At 40.9% G+C, this 24039-nt stretch overlaps 1 protein-coding gene across 1 annotated transcript; it reads right to left on the reverse strand.

The window, feature by feature from the left end:
- Positions 1–8456: 8456 nt before the first annotated feature.
- On the reverse strand, positions 8457–18750 carry tnfsf11 (TNF superfamily member 11). Its single transcript, XM_044216012.1, has 4 exons — positions 18305–18750; positions 15373–15408; positions 11955–12081; positions 8457–11465 (listed from the first exon to the last, which is right to left on the reverse strand). The coding sequence occupies exons 1-4, from the start codon at positions 18503–18505 to the stop codon at positions 11026–11028; spliced, it is 804 nt and encodes a 267-aa protein (XP_044071947.1). The 5' UTR covers positions 18506–18750; the 3' UTR covers positions 8457–11025.
- Between the last annotated feature and the right edge of the window lie 5289 nt (positions 18751–24039).

Raw genomic sequence — 24039 nt, forward strand, 5'->3', positions numbered from 1 at the left:
TTTAAATAGCATGTAAGCTAGCATTAAAGTGATTCCTAGAATAGTTCTTCACTTAAGGCTTGCCTGTGAAACTTCGAAAGTTTCCTCTTACAAATGAAAAGCTGAATTCTTATAAAACGTACGCATGCTCAATTGACCTTTTGCTAAACCCCTCCCCTGAACAGCAATTATCCAATCATAACCTTAGCAACCATAAAGCATGGCAGTCCTGCCTGAAAGCTATCAGAGTTTAGGCTAACGTTAGCTGCTCAGTCCTGCGCTTTATTGGATTTGAGGGAGTTTACACTCCAGCAACCCCAGCTAACACTACCCTATTCCTCAACCTAAAAGCCTTTTTTCTTGTGAAGTTAAAAGTGAAACATACTGTTTGAACATATGAACAAGTATGTACACAACCAAACAGGGTTCTGTTACAAGAAAACAGTAGTAACCAAGTGTTACTTCCAAGGCCAAGGAACTTACATTACAGCTTATATTAGTTTGTGGGGTTACACGTTACATAAAAAAATTGGATCAAAGTTAAGGGTAACATTAGTGGCTCTATCCTGCTCATTGATTTGGGCACGTTCCCTCTCCAGGAACGACTGAGATAGCATTACGTTTGACAAACACACTGGTTGGTCTTCATCCTAAAAGCCTTTTTTCTTGTAATGTTAAATGTAAGAAATACTATTTGAAAATACAAAAAAGCACATAAGCTAAGCAGCTAAACATGTGAAAACGAGTCTGATCTTACATTTTTCCTCAGTATACTTATAATACTCGAACTAACTAGCTCTACACTGCAATACAAGAACGATGCTGTTTCTTTATTTCCATGTCTTCTGCATGGATCATCAGCTGGTGAGGATGACTTTTTGCGTGCGTTTTTTTCTCCCTTGTTGAGCATGTCCCCAGACTTCCTAGCATTTGTTTTAAACATTATTTTTATGGCTTTTTAAAAGAGGCCACAAACCCACAATTGTATTTACAAGCTGCCCAGAAGTTGACCTTTAAGATCTTGCCGCTTTTAGTCTTTGCAGGAAACTGAGCATTGCATTGTTTTTCCATGTATCTGAGGAAACAAAAGGACTGAGACCAACACACGGGTATGGAGGTAGGATCCAGGCTGCTTTGTGTCAGTGACACATACCCATACAGTATACTTAACTAATTATCAGTGCATATAGATGTTTTTTGGTTCTTTGGTGGCGATCAACCAAAATCTCTTCAGTTCAGTTCCTTAATAATATACAGTCTCCTAAAGTGTTTGAATATGTATTGTCTCATGATCATTAACTAACAAACTGGCAGGCTAAATACGAAGGCATGGGATGTTGTCACAGCTCATTTGCATATGAGGAGAAGACACACTAAACTGGTAAAAAAGAAACACAGAGGCTATCTTAACAACCACAGAAGTAAATGAATATCATCTGTATCTAATCCAATGGTTTCAGTTTACAATTTACTGAGTGTTTTTCCAGGAACTGAAGTAACAACATAGCAATGTTGAGCATGGTGTGAGGTTCCTGCCTGTCTCAGCAGTCCAGCTCCCCTTTCAATTTAGGCTTCAAACTTACCTGATGAGGCAAACTAGCAGCCTTCTCTCTCCTCGTGTCTTTTCTACATTTGCACATGTTCTGGCAGCAGCAATTCACATATATCTCATATCTCATATCTATCTATTGTAAGTAAATGCAATTGCTAGTTACCCATTTTTGTTTCTGTGTTATATTTATTGGATTTGTTTAGTTTCTTCATTGATTGAATCAAATTGTACTTGTTATTGTTTTATTTCCTCTTTTATCTGGTGAGCTAGGCTCATATGAGTTTTTTGATCCTACCAACACAATCGTTTTTAACCACTTAAAGTATGTTTTATATGTTTTATTGGTTTGTTGCTTTTGCAAATAAAGAAAGACAGAAAAGATCATCACCGCAGCTTTAAAGAATTTTTGCAGTCTGCATATACTGTCTTTGGTGACATGATTGTCATGGGTTTATTTCAGGACAAAATAATTATTACTATTAAACATACAGTAGAACTGCACACTGTGCCAAGACAAGCATTGCATTAGTGAGTACAATGAACCTTGCCTTGTTAAGTTGGATTTTGTGTAACAGTCCAGTCTTTGCCTCATACCATTTCTTGATGGCTCATCGTTCCTGATCTTCTTCCAAGTCCATTTCCAACCGCAGCTTTCTCTTTATAAACCCGATTAACCTGTTATGTTCCCTGTGTTTTGAAGAAAATTAAATTCTATTCCAACGGCGCCAACTCACATATAAGCTTTAAGTGTCAAGCTTTTACTTTTACTCATATTTCTGGTCGCATTCAACCTGGAGTAACATTACTTAACATTACTTAACATAAATGTGTTCAGTCAAGCTCTTACTGTACATTCCTCCAACATCACACCATATTTGTAAGAGAGGCTACCATAGACAGATCTTTGGCCGATTGTCCCTTCTTATTGTCCATTACAATGTAATATGAGAATTCATCTCCTGATGTGAACAGCCGAGAAGTCCAAATATTCGCAGACAGGCTGCGAGTTCACAACGCTGCACAGGGGGAAAACCAGTGGGAGCAGCATAAATGAAATGAGATTATAGATATAAAGCCATGTGGATCTGACAGATAGGCTGAGGGCCTTTCTGGTAGTGCTATGCCTTGGTGGTTAGGATGTGCTGTGTGGTCGTATCAAGGCCAGCCTGTGAGAAAACTGCTGCTCTAATCGGAATATGTGTGTTCTAGGGCTGAGATAAAGATAAAGATCAAATCTGATGCAATGCAATGCATCGGCCTAGTTTGACAAAGAGTCGGAAAGATTGCCAACCATGATATTGATTTCCATTTGAGTGTAAAGGGGAAGTTTTGTCATTCGAGTTATGGAAAGTAAAACATCTTGGTATGTTGCCTGTGGCCTGTGGTCACAATTTAATACACCGTCTTCCAACTACAGTAACTTGTTTTGCTCCTCGATGTAGACTGAGATAGAATATTACCTTTCCTCACTGTTTGGCCCCAAGCAACTGTTCATTCTTTTAAATGCACTCCTAAAGAGAGTGTGAAATATGTAACTACTAAAATCTACATGATGACTAACAGTTTTATTGTCTCCATAATTTGTTACACAATGCAAGGATTATCCAGATTATAATATTTAGAATCTACACAAACAGCCAGCTGGGGTCCAGTCATGACTGTTTCACCGCAACCCACTGGCCAATCAAACAATCAGCCAACCAGTCACACAAACAACCAACGACAGGACAGTCAGTCAGTGAGCTAATGAGTCCATTATCAACCGACCAGTTAAGCAGCTGACTGATATATGACCCATGAGCCAACCAATAGGGCTTCAACAATTACTTGCAGAAGTCAAGTAATTCCAGTAACAAACGTTCTTGATTCTAAATCTCTGGCTCGAAGTTTTGTTTCTTAGAACTATACGGCGGACATTTGCACCAAAAGCTGAGCCTCTATCTGTGCATTTACTGCAGCAGTTGAAAGAATAAAAAGGAAAGGGAAAAGCAGAAAAAATATCTTATTTCAGTAGCTGAAAACAGCGGTTGTATGGCCACGCGTACTCCAATCAACTAACATTGACTTGTCAGAGGGTCAACCAACACTGACCTTATGACAAGCCAACCAGCCAACCAGCAACTGAGGATCAGTCATTCAACAAATCTTTGGGTCAACAAGTCAGCCAACTGAACAACCAAGCAGCCAATCCATCTCCTCGACATATGACGCAAAAAATACGAGAAGAAGGGAGAGAGGGATAAAATCAGGACCATATGAATGACATTCCATCTAGTCTCAATTCTGGGTGTGTTGCTTGTTGTTGCTGGTGGTTTGGGAAGTCTGGGAGCCTCTGCTGATTTAGGTCTCATATGTTGACATTGTCCTGGCACGACCCCTTTGACTGAGTCATAGCCCTGCCGTCACTGCATCAGACATCAGACCCACTGACTGACTGACTGACAGACAGAAAGGAGACATTCAAATGTTAACAAGATACTTAATTACTCTTAAGAATTTTCTGTTAATACCGCTGTGTGAGTTGATCAGATGGAGGGCTCTGAGTTGCAGGTGTCCTCATGAGGATTAGTGTGTTAGTCAGTGTTACTTATGACTCTGTCCAGGTGTCACCACATCTTAATGGAAGCTACTTGATCCATCTGAGACATTTTATCCAGGGATTACACTGAGGACTGCTGCTGCATGACTCGGATGGGGATTCCCTCTGTTTGTGCATGTGTGTATCTAACGTACGTGTATGTGTGTGCATGAGGTATTGCGCACGCACTTGAGTGTGGTTGCATGGATGCATGTATCTGTGTGTGTTTCTGCCTATGCCTGTATTGTCTGTGTCTATTAGTATAAGTTCAACCACAGTCTTTCCTGTTTTTAACTTTATTAACATTCCCTCTTCCCCTGGGTGTAATTTGAAGTCCCATGATTAAATCTGTGGGCTAACCAGTGATCAGAACCCTAAATACTGTAGGTCAGTCAAAGCAATGGGAATTTGTAGGCATACAATCTAAAGGAAAACATTGCATTAGATGAAACTTTAATGATCCCCATAAGGGAAGTTTGGAAAAGGAGAATGGGCAGTATGAGTAGACGATGGAATATGTTGCACATTTTCAAACAGAAATAGATAGAAATAATCTGAACAGACAAAGATCATATTGCCTAACGGCACGTCTTCCTGGCTTGTCGTCTGTCTGTACATAAATGCCCACATGCAAACACACAATTGAGTGTTGGGACTTTGGCTGATAAAACTATATATAAAGATATATTTATAAAATACAACATAATACATAATTTGTCAGGGCTAGAACAATGAAGTCCTGGACTTATTCCCATCTTTGTCTCAGACGTTTTCACAAGAAGTTTTTTTTAACCTGATTCGTATCAATCCATGTTGCGAAGTACTGTATATCTTGGTGAACCGACTGGGAGGTTGTCGGTCCAATCCCCGGACCGGCAGGATAAGTCACTGAGAGGCTTCCTCTCAGTGAAACTTTCCTGAATAAATAAAGGTTAGAAAAATATCCACAGGGTGCCGGTGGCTCACCTGGTAGAGCGCGCGCCCCATGTACAAGGCTGATAAAGATATTAGCATATTCACATGTTGCAGTTAACATATTTGTAGCTTTTTATGCTGATTAGTGTGGTGGTTTGCAGCCATTCTTCCAATATCACAAGTAACAAGAGCCACAGCTGACATTTTCTTATTTAAGATAGCATGGGCATTGTGGTCTGATTCCGACAATACAGTCTCCATTAACTGGTATTTTTGACATTAACATTGAATCTAATCACTATATGTATTATAAAAAGATCATTTGTAGTGTTGAACTCTCTGAGAATCAACACTGGACTCTAGATTTCTTTGCAGCTTTTAGTCACTTTTAGCTCATTGTTTTGGTTCTCCAGTCCATATAGTGCCAGTATAGTTGTCTCCATTTTTAGGGGGCATGACAGAACACACTTGAGAACCACTGGCTTAAAGCAACTCTAAATTATAGTGTGATTAATGTCATGAATTGTAACTGAATTCAGCAACATCTTGTTACAACCATTACATATTGATGTATTATTTGTGTGTTGCAATCATTACAAAGGGTATGGTATTGTTCGTGTAAAATTTCCTTCAAATATTCCCAAATCTTCCTGAAATCAGAGCTCAGATTGAGACATATTTCTTTTGGTTTCAGCACTTTTGGCCAGATTTTGGCTCAGTGCTCGTGAGACTCAGCTGGCTTGCTGGCTTGTCTAGTGTGCCAACAGTAGAGCAACTGACTACTGGGTATTTCTTAATATAATGAGTTTGTTGATGACAAGCAATATAATGATATGCCTTTTTCTGTGCTTAGGGTTGATAAATGTAAGCTGCTAATGGTGGCAAGAGCCACAAACACACAAACTAAAGGCACCATTACATACATTAACACCTGGAGGCTGCCCAGTATAACCACAGTCTGATCTGTTGGCCACTGAGCAGCTCCACTGGAGCAGCTGGAGGTTAAGTTCCTTGCTCAGGGGCACCTAAGCAGTGGTAACATTCTTGTTCCTGTCCACATAACCCCAACAAAAATGTAAGCGCACTACATGGTATTGTTGGAAAGGTTGAAAATAGTCAGTGCTTAATCGTAAGCAGAAAAATATGACTTTTTCATGCCATTATTGGGTATATTAGAAAGTGTTTTGCATCTGGAATAAACATACTGTATAACTTTCAAGATTGGCATAAAATCAAAAAAAGGTTTTTTTGTAAGGTTTTTAGTGAGCACTTTAAGCCACCGAAGATTAATCTTTAAGGCATTGAAGGTCAGATTTTTGTGCTATCCATGGTGCTGAAGCCAGGTCAAAAGGGACAAGTACTAGGTCAGAGGAGTCACTATGATATTCAAAGTGGGATAAGTGTTGAACCTCATTATCAAGATCTTTGTATATGTTTGTTTCATTTTGTTCAGATAGAAAAGATGGGAGAGAGAGAGGATTTGAAACTGTTGGGATGACATTGTATGTTCCTGAATCAACTGACCCATTAGGATGCCCTTTAGATGAGTTATTAATTCGAGTGTGTCCTTTGATTAATATACCTCTGGATGGCTGAAGACCTACACATTTTCACACAGACATAGACAGTCTGGTACACACACTTGTGCCGACAGCTCATGCAGGAGATGACAGGGCCTGGTTACAGTAATAACCCTCCTGCTATCTCACGCCCATGCGTCTGCAGTGTAGCCTGTAAATCTCACTCTGTTATTGTTTCAATAATACTAATGTTAGCATTAGCCAAGTGGTAAAAACGTCAGACATCAAAAGCCAGAGACATCTGAGCAATATTGGGGTGAAGACAAAGGGCGAGGGCCCAGCTTGTGAAAATAGCTGGCCGTGCTGATTCAGCAGAGGATTGTGTGTGTGTGTGTGTGTGTGTGTGTGTGTGTGTGTATATGTGTTAGCTAGGTTGGTTGCGCTTTTGTATGTGTGTTTGTTGATGTGTGTGGGCACAAATTTATACATTGATAGTGTGTGGATATCTAAATGTGTGTAAGCGTGCGAAACACTAAGCAACCTGACTGCACATAACAAAGCCCTCCAGCTGCTCGGTAAAAATGACTTCTCAGAGCCCCATTTCCTCCAAACCACAAAGTCTCATAAAGCTAAGCACCCATAGTTAGCTAATGGCGTTCACTTCTATATTGATGCCTCTGGTGCTGCTTATTTGGGGAAAACACCCTGATATATTTTCCATCACATGACTTTGTTTTTCTGAAGCAACAGCTCCACCTCTTAGCTGAGCCAGAGTGAGAGGACTCTGAAATGATGTCTCATGGAGATGCAGCATCATGAAACCATTGAAGTCATGATAAAGTCCCACATGTCTCACCGGAGCTCATCTGCAACACACAGTGGTGGAATGTAACTAAGTACACATTTGAGGTACTTGTTCTTTACTTGAGTATTTTCTTCTCATGCCACTTTATACTTCTACCCCACTACAATTATCTGACAGCTTTAGTTACTAGTTACATTACAATTTAAGATTTTTACACTCAAACTAAAAACAGACTGACAAACTGACAGAAAATTAACTGGCAACTATTTTGATTTGTTCGTTTAGTCATTTTTTTATGCAAAATGCAATTTTCTGCTTTGTTGGTCGGACACAACAAGCGTTGTGAAGGCGTCACTTTGGGCTCTGGGTCATTGTGACGGCATTTGTCACTGTTTACAGAATTTTTACAAACCAAACAATCAATCCATTAATGGAGAAAATAATCAGCAGATGAATCCATAATGACAATAATCATTAGTTGCAGTCCGATACAAAATAGTTCAAAATGAGCTCCAACCAGCTACAACAGTAACATCTTGCTTTTACATTAATGCACGAGCAATAATAATCTGATTATATAATATATAATAGTTCAACAGTCACAGGGAACATTTTACTGCATTGAGTACTTTTACTTTTAATACTTTAAGCACATCCTGATTATACTTACATACTTTTACTTAAGTAACATTTTCAATGCAGGACTTTGACTTGTAATGGAGTATTTTTTACAGTGTAGTAAAGGATCTGAATACTTCCTCCACCACTGGCAACAGTCATGGAAAATCTGAAGACCTGTAGGCAGGAGTGAAAATACAAGTCAGCAATCCATTTTATGCCCTGTAGTGTGAGTTAAAATCCATACCTACTTTGACATGGATTGGGCCATTGCTTTTCATTGCCATAGCCCCTTATGTTTTTACATATGTGAGTAATAAAAAAAAGTTCTCCACTTCTGCCAAATGGGCCTATTTTATGAACCACTGAGTGCAGCAAGCAAGTGAAACTTCTTTGTCTGTGTGTATATGGATGTGTGTTTATGTGTTGAGTAGGAGTATGTGTGTGTACGTGTTCAGGGTGGGGGTCCAGTGGACGCCAAGCTTTCCATAATGTTTACTGACACAACACATTTTAATGGTTTCTGGCCAAGAATTGGGAAATCAAGTCACTTCAAACGGGTGGCACACTACGGAAGCCCATTGTTTACACTTATGGCTTCAGCTATTTAAGTCTGAAACAGAGTAGCCCTATGGACACCACAGCTGAATTGTTTAGTGTTGCAAAACTCTGCGCAAGTATTGTTTGCTATTTGCATAAAATAGTTCTTAAAAAAACATTATTTTAGACACAAGTGAACAATTTTCCTTAAAAATGTATTAGGAAAAAGAATCTCCTTTCTCTTTCAGAAACACTTCAGAAAATATGTACACTTCAGAAAATATGGCAATGAAAATCATGTCAAAACTTGAAAACTAATCAGCTCCTTATGCATCTCTGCCAAGTATTTCTCCTCAAACCCCAGACTTTATTTCAAACTCTCAGTAACGTCTGAACAATGAGCTGAAAGCCGTGTGAGGTCCCAGCATACAGCACAAACGTGTGAACCATTCTGAGGCCATATGCTGGTGAACGCCCAACTACAGACAATAGAGGAATTGTTTGGCTTCAGGTCCAACATTAAAACAGTTTCTCTCTCTTGCACACGCATGTGGCTTCATGGGAGACCCATCACCACAATGCTCAAAATGGCTTACACACATTACAGTAAAGTAACGAAATTCTCATCATTATTCCCATCCCATGCAGTCTGTTTCTTGTTTATTCTGCAGGTCGCTCTGTGCTGTGGTCCAAATGTCTGCTGTGAGTTAACAGCGCTGTAGCAGCAGTAGGCGGTTTTTCTATACAACCTATCTGTGTAATGAGCTGGTGGGCCGCTCTGACCGGGGGTTGCAGCAGGGTAAAGGAACAGCGTGACTTGACTCTTTGGCCATAGTGGTGTTGAATTTTCCAAAGATTGTGGAGATTATCAAATTGCACGTCACAATAATATTACAGTCAGGGTGGCCTGTTCCTCAGGTTACAGTGCAAGGTGGCTGCTTCCTAATCCTGTGAAGTTTAATCCTCTTCACTGCAAACAACAGCACCAGCCTGACTCGGGTAATGTCAATACACGTGAAACGCTGTTACAAAAGTAGTTTTTTTATTAAAAACATACACAAACATAAAAAAAAAAAAAAAAAAAAAAAAAAAAAAACACTGAATGGAAAAAAAAAAATCTATCAGATGAAGATCTTACAGGTATGCTACAATCTTGTAGAAGAAACAATATATCCATATTGCTTTTAGCTAAGCAAGTGCACACAGAATTGTCAAAATCAAGATACATAAATATGGAATTTAAAATGAAGCCCCTGTGTTTTAATAACGAAAAGCGTGTCTACTATTTCCTCTAAGTGCTGCTTAATGAATGTCATACAGACATAAAATATAAATGATTTTTACAGCCGAAAGGTCACTTTAACAATGACCTGTCTCTGTACTTCTAGAGCTAATAAATAAATATTTAGTGCATATTCCCATTTACCTCACTGAAGAGCCAAATGAAAAACAAACTTTAAGTTAAAGATGAACCAAAGTCAATTTGGTTCCTCTAGTTAAAGAAGACAAGAGTCTATTCATGTCATTCATGGTCAGACAGTCCAGCTATCTGCATCGCTTGTTGATTGTCATAAACATAACAAACAGATGTCATTTCCTCCTTAGTATAATATGACATTGTCGTGTAATCGCCATAAATGAAGCAGGCCACTCGTGAGATGTCATTAAGACAGAAAACTGGATAACAAAAGGAGTTTTGGAGCACACACACATGACCTTTTACAACTGGTTTTGTTGTTTAAAAAAACAACGTCAGAGTCAAAGTGAATCTTTCATGGCATTAAGTTTAAATGATGCCTTAGAGGTTTTGAGGGTGATATAAAATCACCATATAACTGCCTATTTTGAATTATACCGTTGAGTTACTTACTGTGAGGACGCCTCATTGCCTACCTTGTTCACACTTACAAAACCTTTCAGGAAAACATTTGTGCATTCACTGCTGTGAGTCAGACCTGGGAGTTTTGCTATTTTTATTCTGTGATAATCTGCTAAGTACAAGCAGATGCTCTACCAGCTACAATGTTCTTTTTGGACATTTTTCCACAACAATCAACATTGATAAATCCTTCTTCACTGCACTTCTTGCCAACAAACTTACTTCCTCAGTTGCTCCCTTGTGGTTTGTTTAATTAGTGCTTAAACACATGTCTACTGTATGCTTAAATCTAAATGTTGTAATCTGAAGTGAACTGCAAACCCAATACAAACCGCAATACTTTAAAAAAGCCCCCACCAAAAATGTCCAGTGCTATTTTGGATGAAGTTGATAGCTGTGTGGAGGGGAATGTGGGGGTGTGGGGCTAACTGGCAAGACAAGTATAGTTAAAAAGGTGACTACCTCTACATAGGTTTTTTTTTTTTTCTCCTCATAAAGGACTCCTAGGCTATTTGGTGGAGATCAATGTAAAAAACAACATCACACATTTTTGAAAAATCAACATTATAAAATCACTAACAGTGGTTCTTTGGCATATCAAATGTTCAGTAGCATGTCCGCTCCCCACGTGTTTAAATTTCAGTTACCCAACTTTATGGCCCCAAAATACGTCCCTTCTCCCTCTGGGTCCAGCAGCCAAGCATTGGACACATTGACGTACAAGGCGTCTCCCTCCTCCAGCCGGACCCCTCGGCCCTGCTGGGCACAGTACATGTTATAGCTCGTGCTGTTCCAGCGCATGGTGCTGCCCGTCTTCATCAGCACTACAGCCCTGCTGTTCTGTTTGATGCTCTCATGGTAGACATACTGGATGAGCTGGGTGTTGCTAACATCCACTGGTGGGACCCCGGCCTGACTGCTGTCCTCTGGTACGTACTTGTAGTAGCGGAAACAGGTCTTGGCATAAACATAGTAGAAACCTGACTCCATCACCAGCAGTTTCCCCTTCTGGTAGCCCATTCTGTGGTGGTATCCGTGCTCCTCATTCCACTCAATGGTGACGGTCTTTGGCTCACCCTCTTCATGGCAACAAGAGCAGCATAAAACAACAGAATTTCGGGTTAATCCATCATCCATTAATTTTTTGGTTTATCATAACAAAACCAAACAAAAAGGTTTCTGTGTAAAGTCCTTCATAAGTTCTTAGTAACTAGCTAGTTTCAAACTAGTGATTCACTTAATCAGAAATTTAAAAATGACAGTATTAGGGGGGCAAATGATGTATTAAACTTAACTGCTAATCCTTTGTAAATATAGGTATGACTTTGTTTTGTGCATACATGGACAAATATGTTTTTCAGAGTTAGTATTCATGCAGTTTAGAATGACTGGGAAAAACAACTAATCTCTGCACAAGAACTAGTTTGTGAGGTGCAACCGTTTTAATGTAGTGATGGTTAACACTGAACCAGCTCAAATCAGAAGCAGCTAAACTGTGTTAGTACTAAAGCCAGATCGACAGTGTTTCTAGTGCATTAATAGTTGGATATTAATTCAACTGGACTCACTCTTAGAGTACTCTTGATGTACTCTGATTGGTAGATGAGCTGATGGCAGGCTCTCTTTAGGAGTTTTGCACCGTCTGCTTTTCCTCGTGTCTCTCAGTGCGTTCAGAACGGGCTCCGTCTGCACTTCCTGCAGAAAACAGGAAAAGATCATTTAACAAACACTGACTGACAGATGAAAGGTCAAAAAACATCACTCGTATCTGTTTTGTATGTGTGTGTGTGTGTGTTATCCTCCTCTGAGAAGTTTCCCCAATTTGAAACATATACCCACATCAGTAAAGAGACACCAACAATTAACCCGCACCCACAAACGACTTTTTCTTAAAGCAACAATACAGTTTTCACATATTTCACCACAGCTTTGCTCTGCTGTCTTTTTAAATAAGTGTCAGCTTGTATGGAATTGTGTGTGTGTGTATCTGAAGACAGTAAGTGGATGAGCGTACATGGACTGCATGTCTGTGTGTATTATCCATCCTCTTTGGCTAGCCTGCTAACTTCTTATTACAGCCGTGGTTGTACTTGGGCCCGGGGGCTGTGACAGGGAGGCCTCCTGGTGAGTGTAACCTTTCAGATAGATTGCGCTTCTCACGGATTTGGCACAAACAGTATCTGGACTGTATTCAGCCCCAATTCTATTCAAGGCCGATGACGCCGCCGTCCAAAATCTGAGCTGGGCTGTCCTCCTCAGGCAAAACAGAGCATAGACACTCAAGGAAAACATGGTTTCCAAGCAGGTAAACAGTTACTGCACCGGAGCTGCCAACTCTCTTACACATCTGGCATGAGATTAAATTATCAGGTGCGAGTGTTTTGTTTTCTGCCTCTAGAGATCTCGGGGATGAGTGAAATGACATTTTTAAAGTTGTACTGCTCCGTTAGTTACTTGGAAAAAGGGCTTGCAGTATTTTAGGTAAGACACAATTTTGGATGCGACTGTTAATGAAATTAGTACAACATGAGTCTTTATTAACGTGTGCATGTATACATATGTGCAATAGATACAAATAACTGTGGTAAATTACAAATGTCAGTCAAAAAGTTATTCAAGTGAGTTTTTATTATATCCTAAAGGTGTTTTAACTTGTTTTATGGTTTCAGAGTAATTTCCTCTGATCCAATAATCTCATGTATTCTGGCAATATCATCCCACCCTAACTCTGAGCCAACACCTAAAAAAAGAAAAAGAAAAATGTTTAAATGAATAGAGAGTTTAAACATACCAACTTGAAAAACCACACACAGTGCCTCTAAGCACAAACACTGCAACACATTCCTAATAAACTCAGCTACAGAGCCCGTCCCACCAACACCATTAACATGGTTTTGCAATACTGCACCTGTGCTGTGCTAATATTACTGTGATGTATTTATTCACAACCCAAGTCCAGACAAATTTGCACAGTTCTTAAACTAAGATTAGCACTGTCTGTCCTCCAAAAACAAATTGCTGCACAAACATGTTTATAGCGCAGCGTCTTGGATTGAGACAGGGGTAAACAATGTCTTGCCAAGGCTACAAAGTAATTGTGAACGTGCTCCCAATTGGCCCTACATTGTGGGATCTATCTTGATTTGTGGTGAGACCATGTCATACCTCTTTAACCAGAGAGGAGAGATTATTTAAACAAAAGTAGCAGCAGCTTGGCAGCTGGCTGATCTACAGTGTGATCTAGAATTAAAGTGCGGCATGGTGACAACCACTCCTCACCATACCGAGTTGCTACATGAAGGAGAAACGTCTTGAAATATACATCCAACTACGGCTGACTTGATTAGGTCCATGAATACCACAGTGCATGCAGACTTCGGTTCAGCCCTTTAACTACGCACCACATACATCATTCAACATCTCTATTATGTTGATGAGTGGTTTCTGAGATGCTACACTAGAACAAAAGTCCTCTCACTCAAAGCTTGGCCACCAAAGCAGATTGTCTCTTTGTGTTTCATACTGCATAAATCAGATCTCCTACACAGTTGTACAGATCTCCACAGACTGTAAACATTCAGATCATGAGCCGTGTCTTTTTCGTGGTCCTGTGTTCTCACCACTCCCGAGCTCACACGGACCACAGCCCCAGCCCGGTGTAGGCCGGGGCTGCACATCCTGTCTCACATCAAAGAGTACACAGCAAAGCTGAGCTGCAGAACTGACAGCTGTCCACTGAGGCCTGCTCTCTAGCAAATCGCCTGAACTGTCAGCAGAGAGCACCGGCGGTCTCAGGGCTGACCCTAACACAACACAGCGTGGGCCAAGTGGACCTGTCACCCTGACACTTCATAAAACTCCCAGCATGTCTCCCTGCACTCCATGGGAAACAGCCGAGGGCTAAAGACACAAAGAGCTCCTCAGTCCAAGACAGGCTGGGTGGTTTGTGTAAGTACTCAGCGCAAACACAAATACCAGTACATAATTTCAAAGGAAATTACAGCATTATGGGAAACCAAACACTAGTGAAGCAAAGCAGTCCTTTTATTCTGTGTTGTTTTACTTCCTGGATGGTTTTTGCTTTTGCTTGGCGAAACCTGTGCCAAAAAATGGGCGGCGACATCCAAAAAGGGATTAGAGAAAAAAAATTACTTCAGCAATTAAGAATTTGTATTTTTTAACTCCCTCATGCTACTGCTGATCACTGAAGGAACGCTCTGCAACAAACTGACGTCAATGAGTGACTCACTAATAACTGATGCAGTAAACTACTTTCTGTTCACAGTGTCAGTAAGCGACTAATCAAACTTGTGGAAAAATCCTCAATGATAAGCTATTTGCCCCTATATCAAAAGGCAGAAAGGTCTGACTTCTCCCCAGCCTGCGTGACCACCTAGGGGGTTTGGTGCTTGCTTTACAGAAGCTGTGGCGTGGACTGAAAACACACCAATGGGGAAATCATGACTACTGTCAATGCAAAAATGCAGATTATTATCTTGTTTAGTTTTTGCTGCTTTAACTCTTCTCTTTTAAAGACATAACCACATTAATGCACGTACTGAACTTTCCCCTTGACAGTGACAGGTGGAAATACCAGGTGTGCTTCAAAACATTCCTAAAGCAGATTACTACTGCTTCAGACTCCTGTTGGCATCCGAGACATTACTGTCGGCTCTGTAACCTCTAACTTTGTTTCACCACAGTTTCCCTTTAGTGACATGTCAAAGACTGACCAGAGCAAATCAACCAAAGTCTGCTGACATTAAGTTTGTTGAAGTAGAAATTGCAATAATGGCAATCTGTCCCAATAATTAATAATTAATACAAAATGTTTCCTACAGCAGGATTGCTCTTAATATTAAAGACCACAGGTATGTGTTAGTGCTGTAGCAAGAAGGAAATCTGTTAAAATGCTATTTATCTGAGTGGACTGTGCTCCAGTCAGAGGGCGTGTTGTGCTGCCGTGTTGCCTGGGGTTAAACTCACCTCAATGGGTCGATGTGGGGCTGTGGACAAATCTACCTGGAGACAGAAACACAGGAGTCAAGGTTAGAGAGGTCAGTGTAATAAATATCATAGTTATGCCATCTCTAATGAGCAATATCTGTTATGAGAATATTCCCCTAACAGGTGTGGGGGGAGGACTGTTTTACAAAACTTACAGAAAGGCAAGCAGCAATTCAGTTTGGATTTGTGTGTGTGTGTATGTGCGCGTGTGTGTGTGTGTGTGTGTTTGAGTGGGAGGTTAAGTTATTTTCCGCATGTCACTCTGCATTCCACCGCAGCAGGCAAACGTCTTAAGTGATGTAGAGAGTATTGGTTCTCATTTGCAGGGCTGTTGTCTTGGAATAATAATAATAATAATAAGGCTTTCATGCATGCACACAGCCTGATGCACAAAGACACACAACAATAAAAACACACTTTGGCCCTCATGTTTGAATCAGAGCAGCGTTTTTAAACCTGCTCCGATCAGCACATTCCTACGCAGACACGGCACCGTGCAGATTCCAGCTCTCCTCCCCATGTCCAGGAAGTTCTACAGGTGTTGAGGGCAGATGATGATCCAGTGCCAAACTCCAGTCCGCACACAACTACTGACTCACGCTAAAAGTGCTACCATATGCAGCCGTCCTCGAATTCAGAAAAAAGGCTGCGTGTTAATCCAAAGCACAGCTCTAACTCTGACCAACCAGCGGGCATCTCATGCTGCTGGGTATTCGAGGAACGCTTCGATCACTCCCAAAGACCTGGACCCGCATCCCTCTCATCACATAATCAGATCAAACCCACATACAGGTGTTACTGCACAAATATGATAACAGCCATGAAATTAATAATATCTGGGCATCAGTTATAGAAAGAAATGCACTTACTATTCTGAGCTGTAATACTGATAGAGAGACAATTTACAATATTACACAGGCTTCATTTTACACCATTGTTGAGGAGCAAGCTTGGTGTAAGCTCTCCCAAATCAGAAATTGGCACATATGCCTTGGAAATGTGCAAAGATACAAACATTTTGGAGAGAAGAGAAAGATGAGGTGGTTACCTTGATTGGATAGGACTTGGAGCGGTCACCTCTTCAGTGTATTTTGGCAGCTAAGGACAGTGCAAAGGAACAACCACAACGCTAAAATGGTTGGAACACTCTTATATATAGCAAGAAAGAGTATTCTCAAATCCTGGACCTGTATGGACATCCCTGCACTGGACGACTGGTCTAAAGCAGGTACTGAGAAGACGCCCTCTGGAAAAGCTGACCTACGCCCTTCATGACAATGCCGAGGGATTTATTAAGATATGGCAACCAGTCTTGGACACGTGGACCCCTCTGGACTGGACTTCTTTCTACCTAATTAACAACACTGGGACCGACTACAGCGTACCCTCGTAATTTTAATGTAATTATGTCGGCCTGGTGGTGTGGGTGTGTTTTTTTGTTTTGTTTTGTTTTGTTTTATATGGTGTTTGTAAAGTTGTGACTCCTGCTGTTTTTGTGTTTCAAAAACCATGAAAAAAAGTGGCTCTGTACATATTGGGAACTGGACCTACATGTGATTGTTGCCAGAACCTCAATAAAAAAGTAAAAAATAAAAACATTGTGTCTCTCTCTTTCTGGTTGCCTGTTCTTCTCTCTGGGTTTTTTTTTTTTTTTTTTTTTTTTACTCTTTTGCTTTCCCTCCCTTTTATTTATTTTTTTCCTCTGGCTCCCATCCAGTACATAACTAGCTACTACCACACTGCAAAGTGTTTATGCCAAAGACAAGCCAAAGAAATTTAACACACAAACACTGAGAAAGAGACAGAGGCAAACAGAAAAGGAGAGAGAGACAGATGCTCCCCAGGTGAACTCAGCATCCTGACAGAGCGGAGATGCGGTCTGCTCTCTTGGCTTGTTGAAACGACAATTATTCAATTCCAAAACCGCCATAAAGTAACAAAAACAACCGGGGCAGAATGTAAATGTTATTTTACACGATCACAGACACGCAGCCTACAAGATGGCAAAGATGACCTGACAAAAAGCAATGGACCATGTAAGGACATCTGTGCTGTGATAATATCTGTGACTCCGCACTGTCAGACCAGCAACAAGTTAGAACACCCAGTCTTCCTTGAACTGTGCCAGACTTCTCTGCCTCCAAACTCCTTGAAAACAGCTCTGCTTATGCTCAAAGGTTTACAAATTGTGACACTTTTAAATTACAAATCTAACCCCCAGACGGCATGTAAACATGCAAGAGAGAGAAACTGCAGCCTGGGAGCCTCAAGTGAAAACATCTGTATTTTGCAAACAAGACATCTGACGAGGCTGACATATGAATTTGCAGCGGAGCCTCCCCCGAGGACGCGGAGATGTTATCACTTCAAAACGGATTCGCGATGCTTTGAATCGAGCTGCAGCCCCCGGAAAATATCTTGCCGCAAAAACTAATCTCCGTGGAACATTTCATCAGGGTGTTTGGAGATGCTTATCTATCAGTCGGGGTGTTTTTTTTTTTGTTTTTTTTTACAGCGAGGGAAGAAGTGTTTCACTGCCTGCCGCCAAAGCGCAGCGCCTTCAAAGAGACGCCGGAGTGCACGGCGCCTTGGCTTTCTTTTTCCTCTTGGGTAGATTACACCTACCTTACTTCTAAGAGCACACGCCGCCAACTTTATATCGGCCTAGAGCTGGAAAACCTATCTGGCATTTTATGGCGTTATAAAATTGCGCAAATCCTGCTGGACTATCGCAAGCTCGCTTGTAGCGCAGAAGAGACGTGTTTACAGTATCTGCAGATAAATATTTACACAGAAGCAAAGCTCGAGTAAACCTGACGGCGGTGAATGACGTTGCAACGTGTCTCACTGCGCACTGGAAATAAAAAAAAAAACCCAAAAAAACCCCAACACAGTGTCACACTGAGCCTACCTCTTGCAGATAACCTGTCAGGTGTAATAAGATCGCCACGCTGGAAGCCACCTGAAGCAATCCCATAACAGCGAGGGTCCCGAATAGGAGCGGCCGGTAAGTGGGCTCCGAGCTCTGCACCGGGTGGAAGCGGTGCTGCCCTGCCTCGATGTCGACGGGGTTCCGCAGGTAGCCTCTGTACTCGCTGTGGGTAGCTGCCATGATGCGCGCTCTGTGTGTGCAGTTCAGCCCCGTGGCCAGGTCCCAGACTCAATGCAAGGAAGCAAACTGCGACTGCAAGAGTCCCTATAATCAGCTGTGGGTGGGCTGAAAGAGCTCGCTTTCCTCTGCAGCCAATCAGAGGGATCCTCCGAGTCTCAGCTAGACAGACGGAAAAGACTCACACGAGACTGGCAACCAGATCGACCTGCGCGCACAACAGGTAGAGCGAGCCCTTTATGGCTCCAGACGGTCTTTACAGAAGCCCATTAACACGTGATCCACCCCTTCTGCGCGTCCACACCCCCGGTGACACACACTCAGCTCAACGGGGGTGCAGTGGAGAAGAGAAGGGGTGCATCCGTCGCCACTTTACACGCTTATGAACCCTAAAAAAACAAAAAAACAAAGATCATTTCGGTCAAACTTTACAACAAAAAACACTAAATGTTGCAAGCAAATACACAGAAGCAATAAACGATTACATTTTTAGATTCATTTGAAACCAGAGTTTTAGTTCATGAAGTGAAAACTATTATTATCATAAACAAAACACATTTCACATAAATGAAACAATGATTTCATATTTTAAAACTTAAATTAATGTGGCACTTTATCACATTTTACCTAAAGCCCCCCCCCACACACACACACACACACACAGACACACACACACACACAGACATGTTTTAAGACCCATAAAAATGCTCTGCTAAGAATAATAATTTGTCTAATAACGCATTCCCACAAAAAAGGTCAATGAACTTCTTACAAAATCTTCAAATTACATCTACTCATTCTCACTCATTGAAAAATTCAGAATCTATGAATATGCAAATATTGTTCATTACAAAAGTTTGAGGTCTGGACACAAGAAGTCTTCTGCTCCACTGAAAAGTCCATTCTCCGTGTTCGTGCACTGTGCACGTTTCCACATCACACTTGTGTGAGTTGCATACTGTTTTACCTGAACTGGTTGTTTATTTTACTGTTTATTTTATTGCTTCTGTGTATTTAATGTATTTTATTTCTTTATATTTCATCATTCACTGCGGTATTTTATTTCTCTTGTTGTGAAGCACTTTGTACTCTGTTTTGATAAGTGCTCTATAAATAAAGTTTTATTATTATTTATTTCTGGACCCGGATTGGCTTCCAAACTAGTTGCGATGTCACAAAATCACGTCTTAAGCTGAGATTTAAGGTGAGCGCAGAGAAACTTCCCAGCTTCAGCAGATGAATGTGAAAACAGCCTTCCAGTGTCAAACTCTGCACACACATCATTCTGCACAGTAAAGCTCAAACATCGAGTCAAGTGAACCAGCCGAGGAAGTTAGAGAAATAGAGCTTTGTGATGTAAATTCATGCATCTCAACATTATGTAATAAGACTAGATTGATATTTGTTTACACTGGCAGTTTGTCCAATAATTATCATAATAATAATAATATCATAATAAAACTTTATTTGTAGAGCGCTTATCAAAACAAAGTACAAAGGGCTTCACAGAGAGAAATAAAACACCACCGTGAATGATGAAATAAACAGGCAGTTCAGGTAAAATCAGGATCTGCTTTCTGATAAAAATGTGTTTTGAGAAGAGACTTAAAAGAAGACGCTGACTCAGACAGACGCTGACTCAGACAGCCTGATGTCTTCGGGCAGGTTGTTCCAGAGCCTCGGGGCCCTGATGGCAAAAGCTCTGCCCCCCTTAGTTTCCATCCTGGACTCAGGAACAGACACGAGACCCCTGCCCGAAGATCTCAAACTACGTGAGGGTTCATAAGGGATTAAAAAGTATATAATAATATAATCTGGAGCCAGGCCATGAAGAGCCTTAAAAGTAATCAACAAGATCTTAAAATCAATCCTGAAACAAACAGGGAGCCGATGTAAAGAGGCTGAACCAGGTGTGGTTGAACCTCTCGGTCCTGGTTTACAGCCGAGCAGCTGAGTTCTGTACAGTCTGCAGGCGTGTCAAAGTTTTTTGATTAAGACGAGTCATAGTTTGCTCCTTTTGCTTAACAATCAATAACTCATTACCATCATCATCACATGCTGGTGTGGCAGCTGAGGCTCATTAGAGCTCCAGAGTCAATGGTACTTTGGATCCTGTTCAGCCATTAGTCATATCAGACAAAACCAGAATTCTGATGAATGAAAATGCAAATTTTAAATTATTAGCCTACTTGATCCGTTAGCCTTTATTGTTGTCATGTCAATGTAGGGACCATGGGCTTGTTTTGACAGCGGTCTCAGCCTGGACACCAAGGCTGATGAGGGTTTCTTTCACAGGAAAAGGGTTGAAGATTTATGGTCTGCTACCTGGAATGTGTTTTTGTGCATCTTATTGTAATGTTCTCTGAGCTGGAATTAGCAAGAAGTCCCTGGCAGGACTCCAGCTCGTTCAGATAGCAGCAGTTACACGGTTAACTGGGAACTCAACAGCTTGCGGCATGACCTCACTTCTTGTGAATCTTCGAATAAAATATTTCTTTTAGCATATTGGCTAGTTTTAAGGCACATCAGAGTCTGGCTCCTGGAGATGCATTAGAAGACCCTTAAACTTCTTGCAAGCCAGTGTGCCACCATCATCCCATGATGCACTGCTGGTTGTTACTAAGATGAAGCTGAAAATGAATGTCAGGTCAAGTCATGTTTACTTTTGGACTCCAATTTTCCTTATAATGTCTTAATGGCCTTTATAGACCCACATGGACAAGCCCCCCCTATTGGAATGCGCACATGAGGAGATCCTGTAGATATGGAATAGGAATAGTTCAACATTTTGGAAACTATGCTTTATTATTCCTATCTCCCTTTTTTTTTTTACACCAGCCTTTCTTTGTAGGTCTTTTTTTTTAAATAAATAGTTTGACATCTTGAGAAATACCCTTTCTTGCCTATAGTTAGATGAGAAGTGCCACTCTCATGTATGTACACTAAATATGAAGCTGCAGCCGGCAGACTGTTAGCTTAGCATAAACATTGGAAACAGGGGGAAACAGCTAGCCTGGCTCTGTTGAAAGGTAACAAAATCCACCTACCAGCTCCTCTAAAGCTCACTGATAAACACATTATATTTCATTTGCTTAATCTGTACACAAACCAAAGTATAAAAACGGCAAGTTGTGAGTAGCGGGCAACCAGCGACTCTGGCCCGTCTGGACAGAGCCAGGCTAGCCATTTCCTCCTGTTTCCAGTTTTTATGCTAAGCTAAGCTGCTGGCCGTAGCTTCATATTTACCACACAGACATGAGAGTGATATCGATCTTCTTATCGAACTCTCTGCAAGAAAAAAAGCGTATTTCCCATAATGTTGAACTATTCCTTTAATATCTCAAACATCCTTTAAATTCACATCTAGAATTTGAACCCTTTATGGCTTTATTTTCTACTTTTAGATTCTACAGTAGCCTATTTTTATACTTTCCTGTGTTTTACTCAAGTAGTGGTTCTGTTAAATTAAAGGTGCACTGATAAAGGTTTTGCTTGCTGTAATCAGTGTAAGTGAACAGAGTGATAGCTGATGTTATAGGCTACGGTGTTAGACAATCGTTGTAATATTGAGGGACAGTCAAGAGAAACTGCGTGAACGTTAAGCCTCATTTGAAGCCAACTGTTTTTTCATGTTGCTTTTTGTGGAACTTTGTTACTGTAGCGCCAGCTCAGCTAGTGTTAGCGTTGTTGTTATATGGAAGCCAGTTCTGCTCCGATCCTCGCCAGTATGTGTGTGTGTTGCTGCTTTATGTAAATTTCCTTGATAGACATGCCCTGAAGGTAACGATATAGCTATGTGTGAAAAATAAATGGTCAAACTGCAGGAATTCATTTGCTTGGCAACAGTGTGTAACTTTGATGAGCACCCAGCAGCCAGCTTGCTCAGACCGTTAGTGGCCCGCTGGGCAGTGAGGCCGAGGCTAACACAGATCGGACTCCTGCTCAAAGTTTCTGGTTTAGAAGCTGGTTATTGTGGTGATTCACGGTAGAAGTGCAGCTAGACTCGGTTAGCTTTATTGTTATACGGAAGCGCGCTGGGTGAGCGTGGGCGTAAAGAAGCTCATGCGCAATGCATCCTGGTACATGTAGGCATTGCTCCACTCTGTCATGCACGGCTCCGCTGGCAGTGCTGCTGAGGAGAACTCAGCTTTCTCTGTCAATATAGCATGCAATGAGGAATTTATTGCTTCAACTGACACTACATTTACCATCAACACTGACTGGACATCCACATAAAATGTGCTGAATTTTCCCTTTAAATATTACTCAGATGACTTGTGCTGAAAACTACTCAAGTAAAAATTTCAATATGTGACACTTTTTAGGTTTGTGCCATGAAACCACTTGTTCACCCCCGTTGAGCTGAGTGTGTGTCACCGGGGGTGTGGACGCGCAGATGGGGTGGATCACGTGTTAATGGGCTTCTGTAAAGACCGTCTGGAGCCATAAACCACTGTGTTACACACAGACAATCCAGTATTTTCAGTATGAACACGTCCAACCAGCCAGTCTCTTTGCACATGCGTGATGCTCTCCAAAGTGGAATCATCTTTCTCTGTGATTGGCTCATGATACAAAAGAGATTCAAGGCACTTTCCTCCTGAATTTGCCAAAACCGGTATTCCCTTGTCTTTCCAAAAGTGGTTACTTAGTAGAGTAGAGTAGAATTGCAACTTTTACTTTTAAAGTCTGAGTCCATGAAATAGCTACTGCTATCATAATCAGAATCAGAAATACTTTATTGATCCCCGAGGGGAAACTCTTTTGTTACAGCTGCTCAGTATCACGTCAGTGCACACAGGGATAGAAGTTCTAGGCAATCAGAATATAATACACTATAATACAGGTCAGATAAATTAAGTACAAAGTGGATATAAGTATAAATTAAAATAAGTGTAAAGTACAAAGTGGATTTACCAGTTGATGATAAGTATGTATGGTATAATAATACAATGTAATAATACGAGTAGTAAGTAATAGTGCGTGAAATGTCAAGTTTACTCTACAGCAAAGACAGCACATGTTATCACTTATTTTCTGATTTAAACTGAAAACAGATGACACCAAACCTGGATTTCCACATTACAACAAATGAAGAAACAATTACTGGACCTGAAAACACATCATACTGAGTCATATTGTGTGTGTGTGTGTGTGTGTGTGTGTGTCTGGCCACAAATATCCCTAACAGGCCTTCCTACATGAACAGACAGATTACACTTCCGCTCACCTTCATTTAAACATTCTTTCATGAGTTGAAGCTGCGTCTTACCACAGTGTCATAAATGCCAAGAGTTAGATCAGAAGATGTCATGTCTGTACACTAAATATGAAACTACAGTCAGTAGCCAGTTACCTTAGCATAGCATAAAGACTAGAGACAGTGGGAAACAGCTAGCGTGGTTCTGTCTTGACCGGGCACAGTGACTAGCGGGCACCGGGAAGTCTCAAGATATAGTCCATCAACCCCCCTGTAAAACCAAAACTTGTCATTTTTAAATTTTGGTTTCTGTACGGCTTAAACAAAATATAACGTG

This window comes from Siniperca chuatsi, linkage group LG12 (genome assembly GCF_020085105.1).
Source record: "Siniperca chuatsi isolate FFG_IHB_CAS linkage group LG12, ASM2008510v1, whole genome shotgun sequence".
In the NCBI taxonomy this organism is placed as follows: domain Eukaryota; kingdom Metazoa; phylum Chordata; class Actinopteri; order Centrarchiformes; family Sinipercidae; genus Siniperca; species Siniperca chuatsi.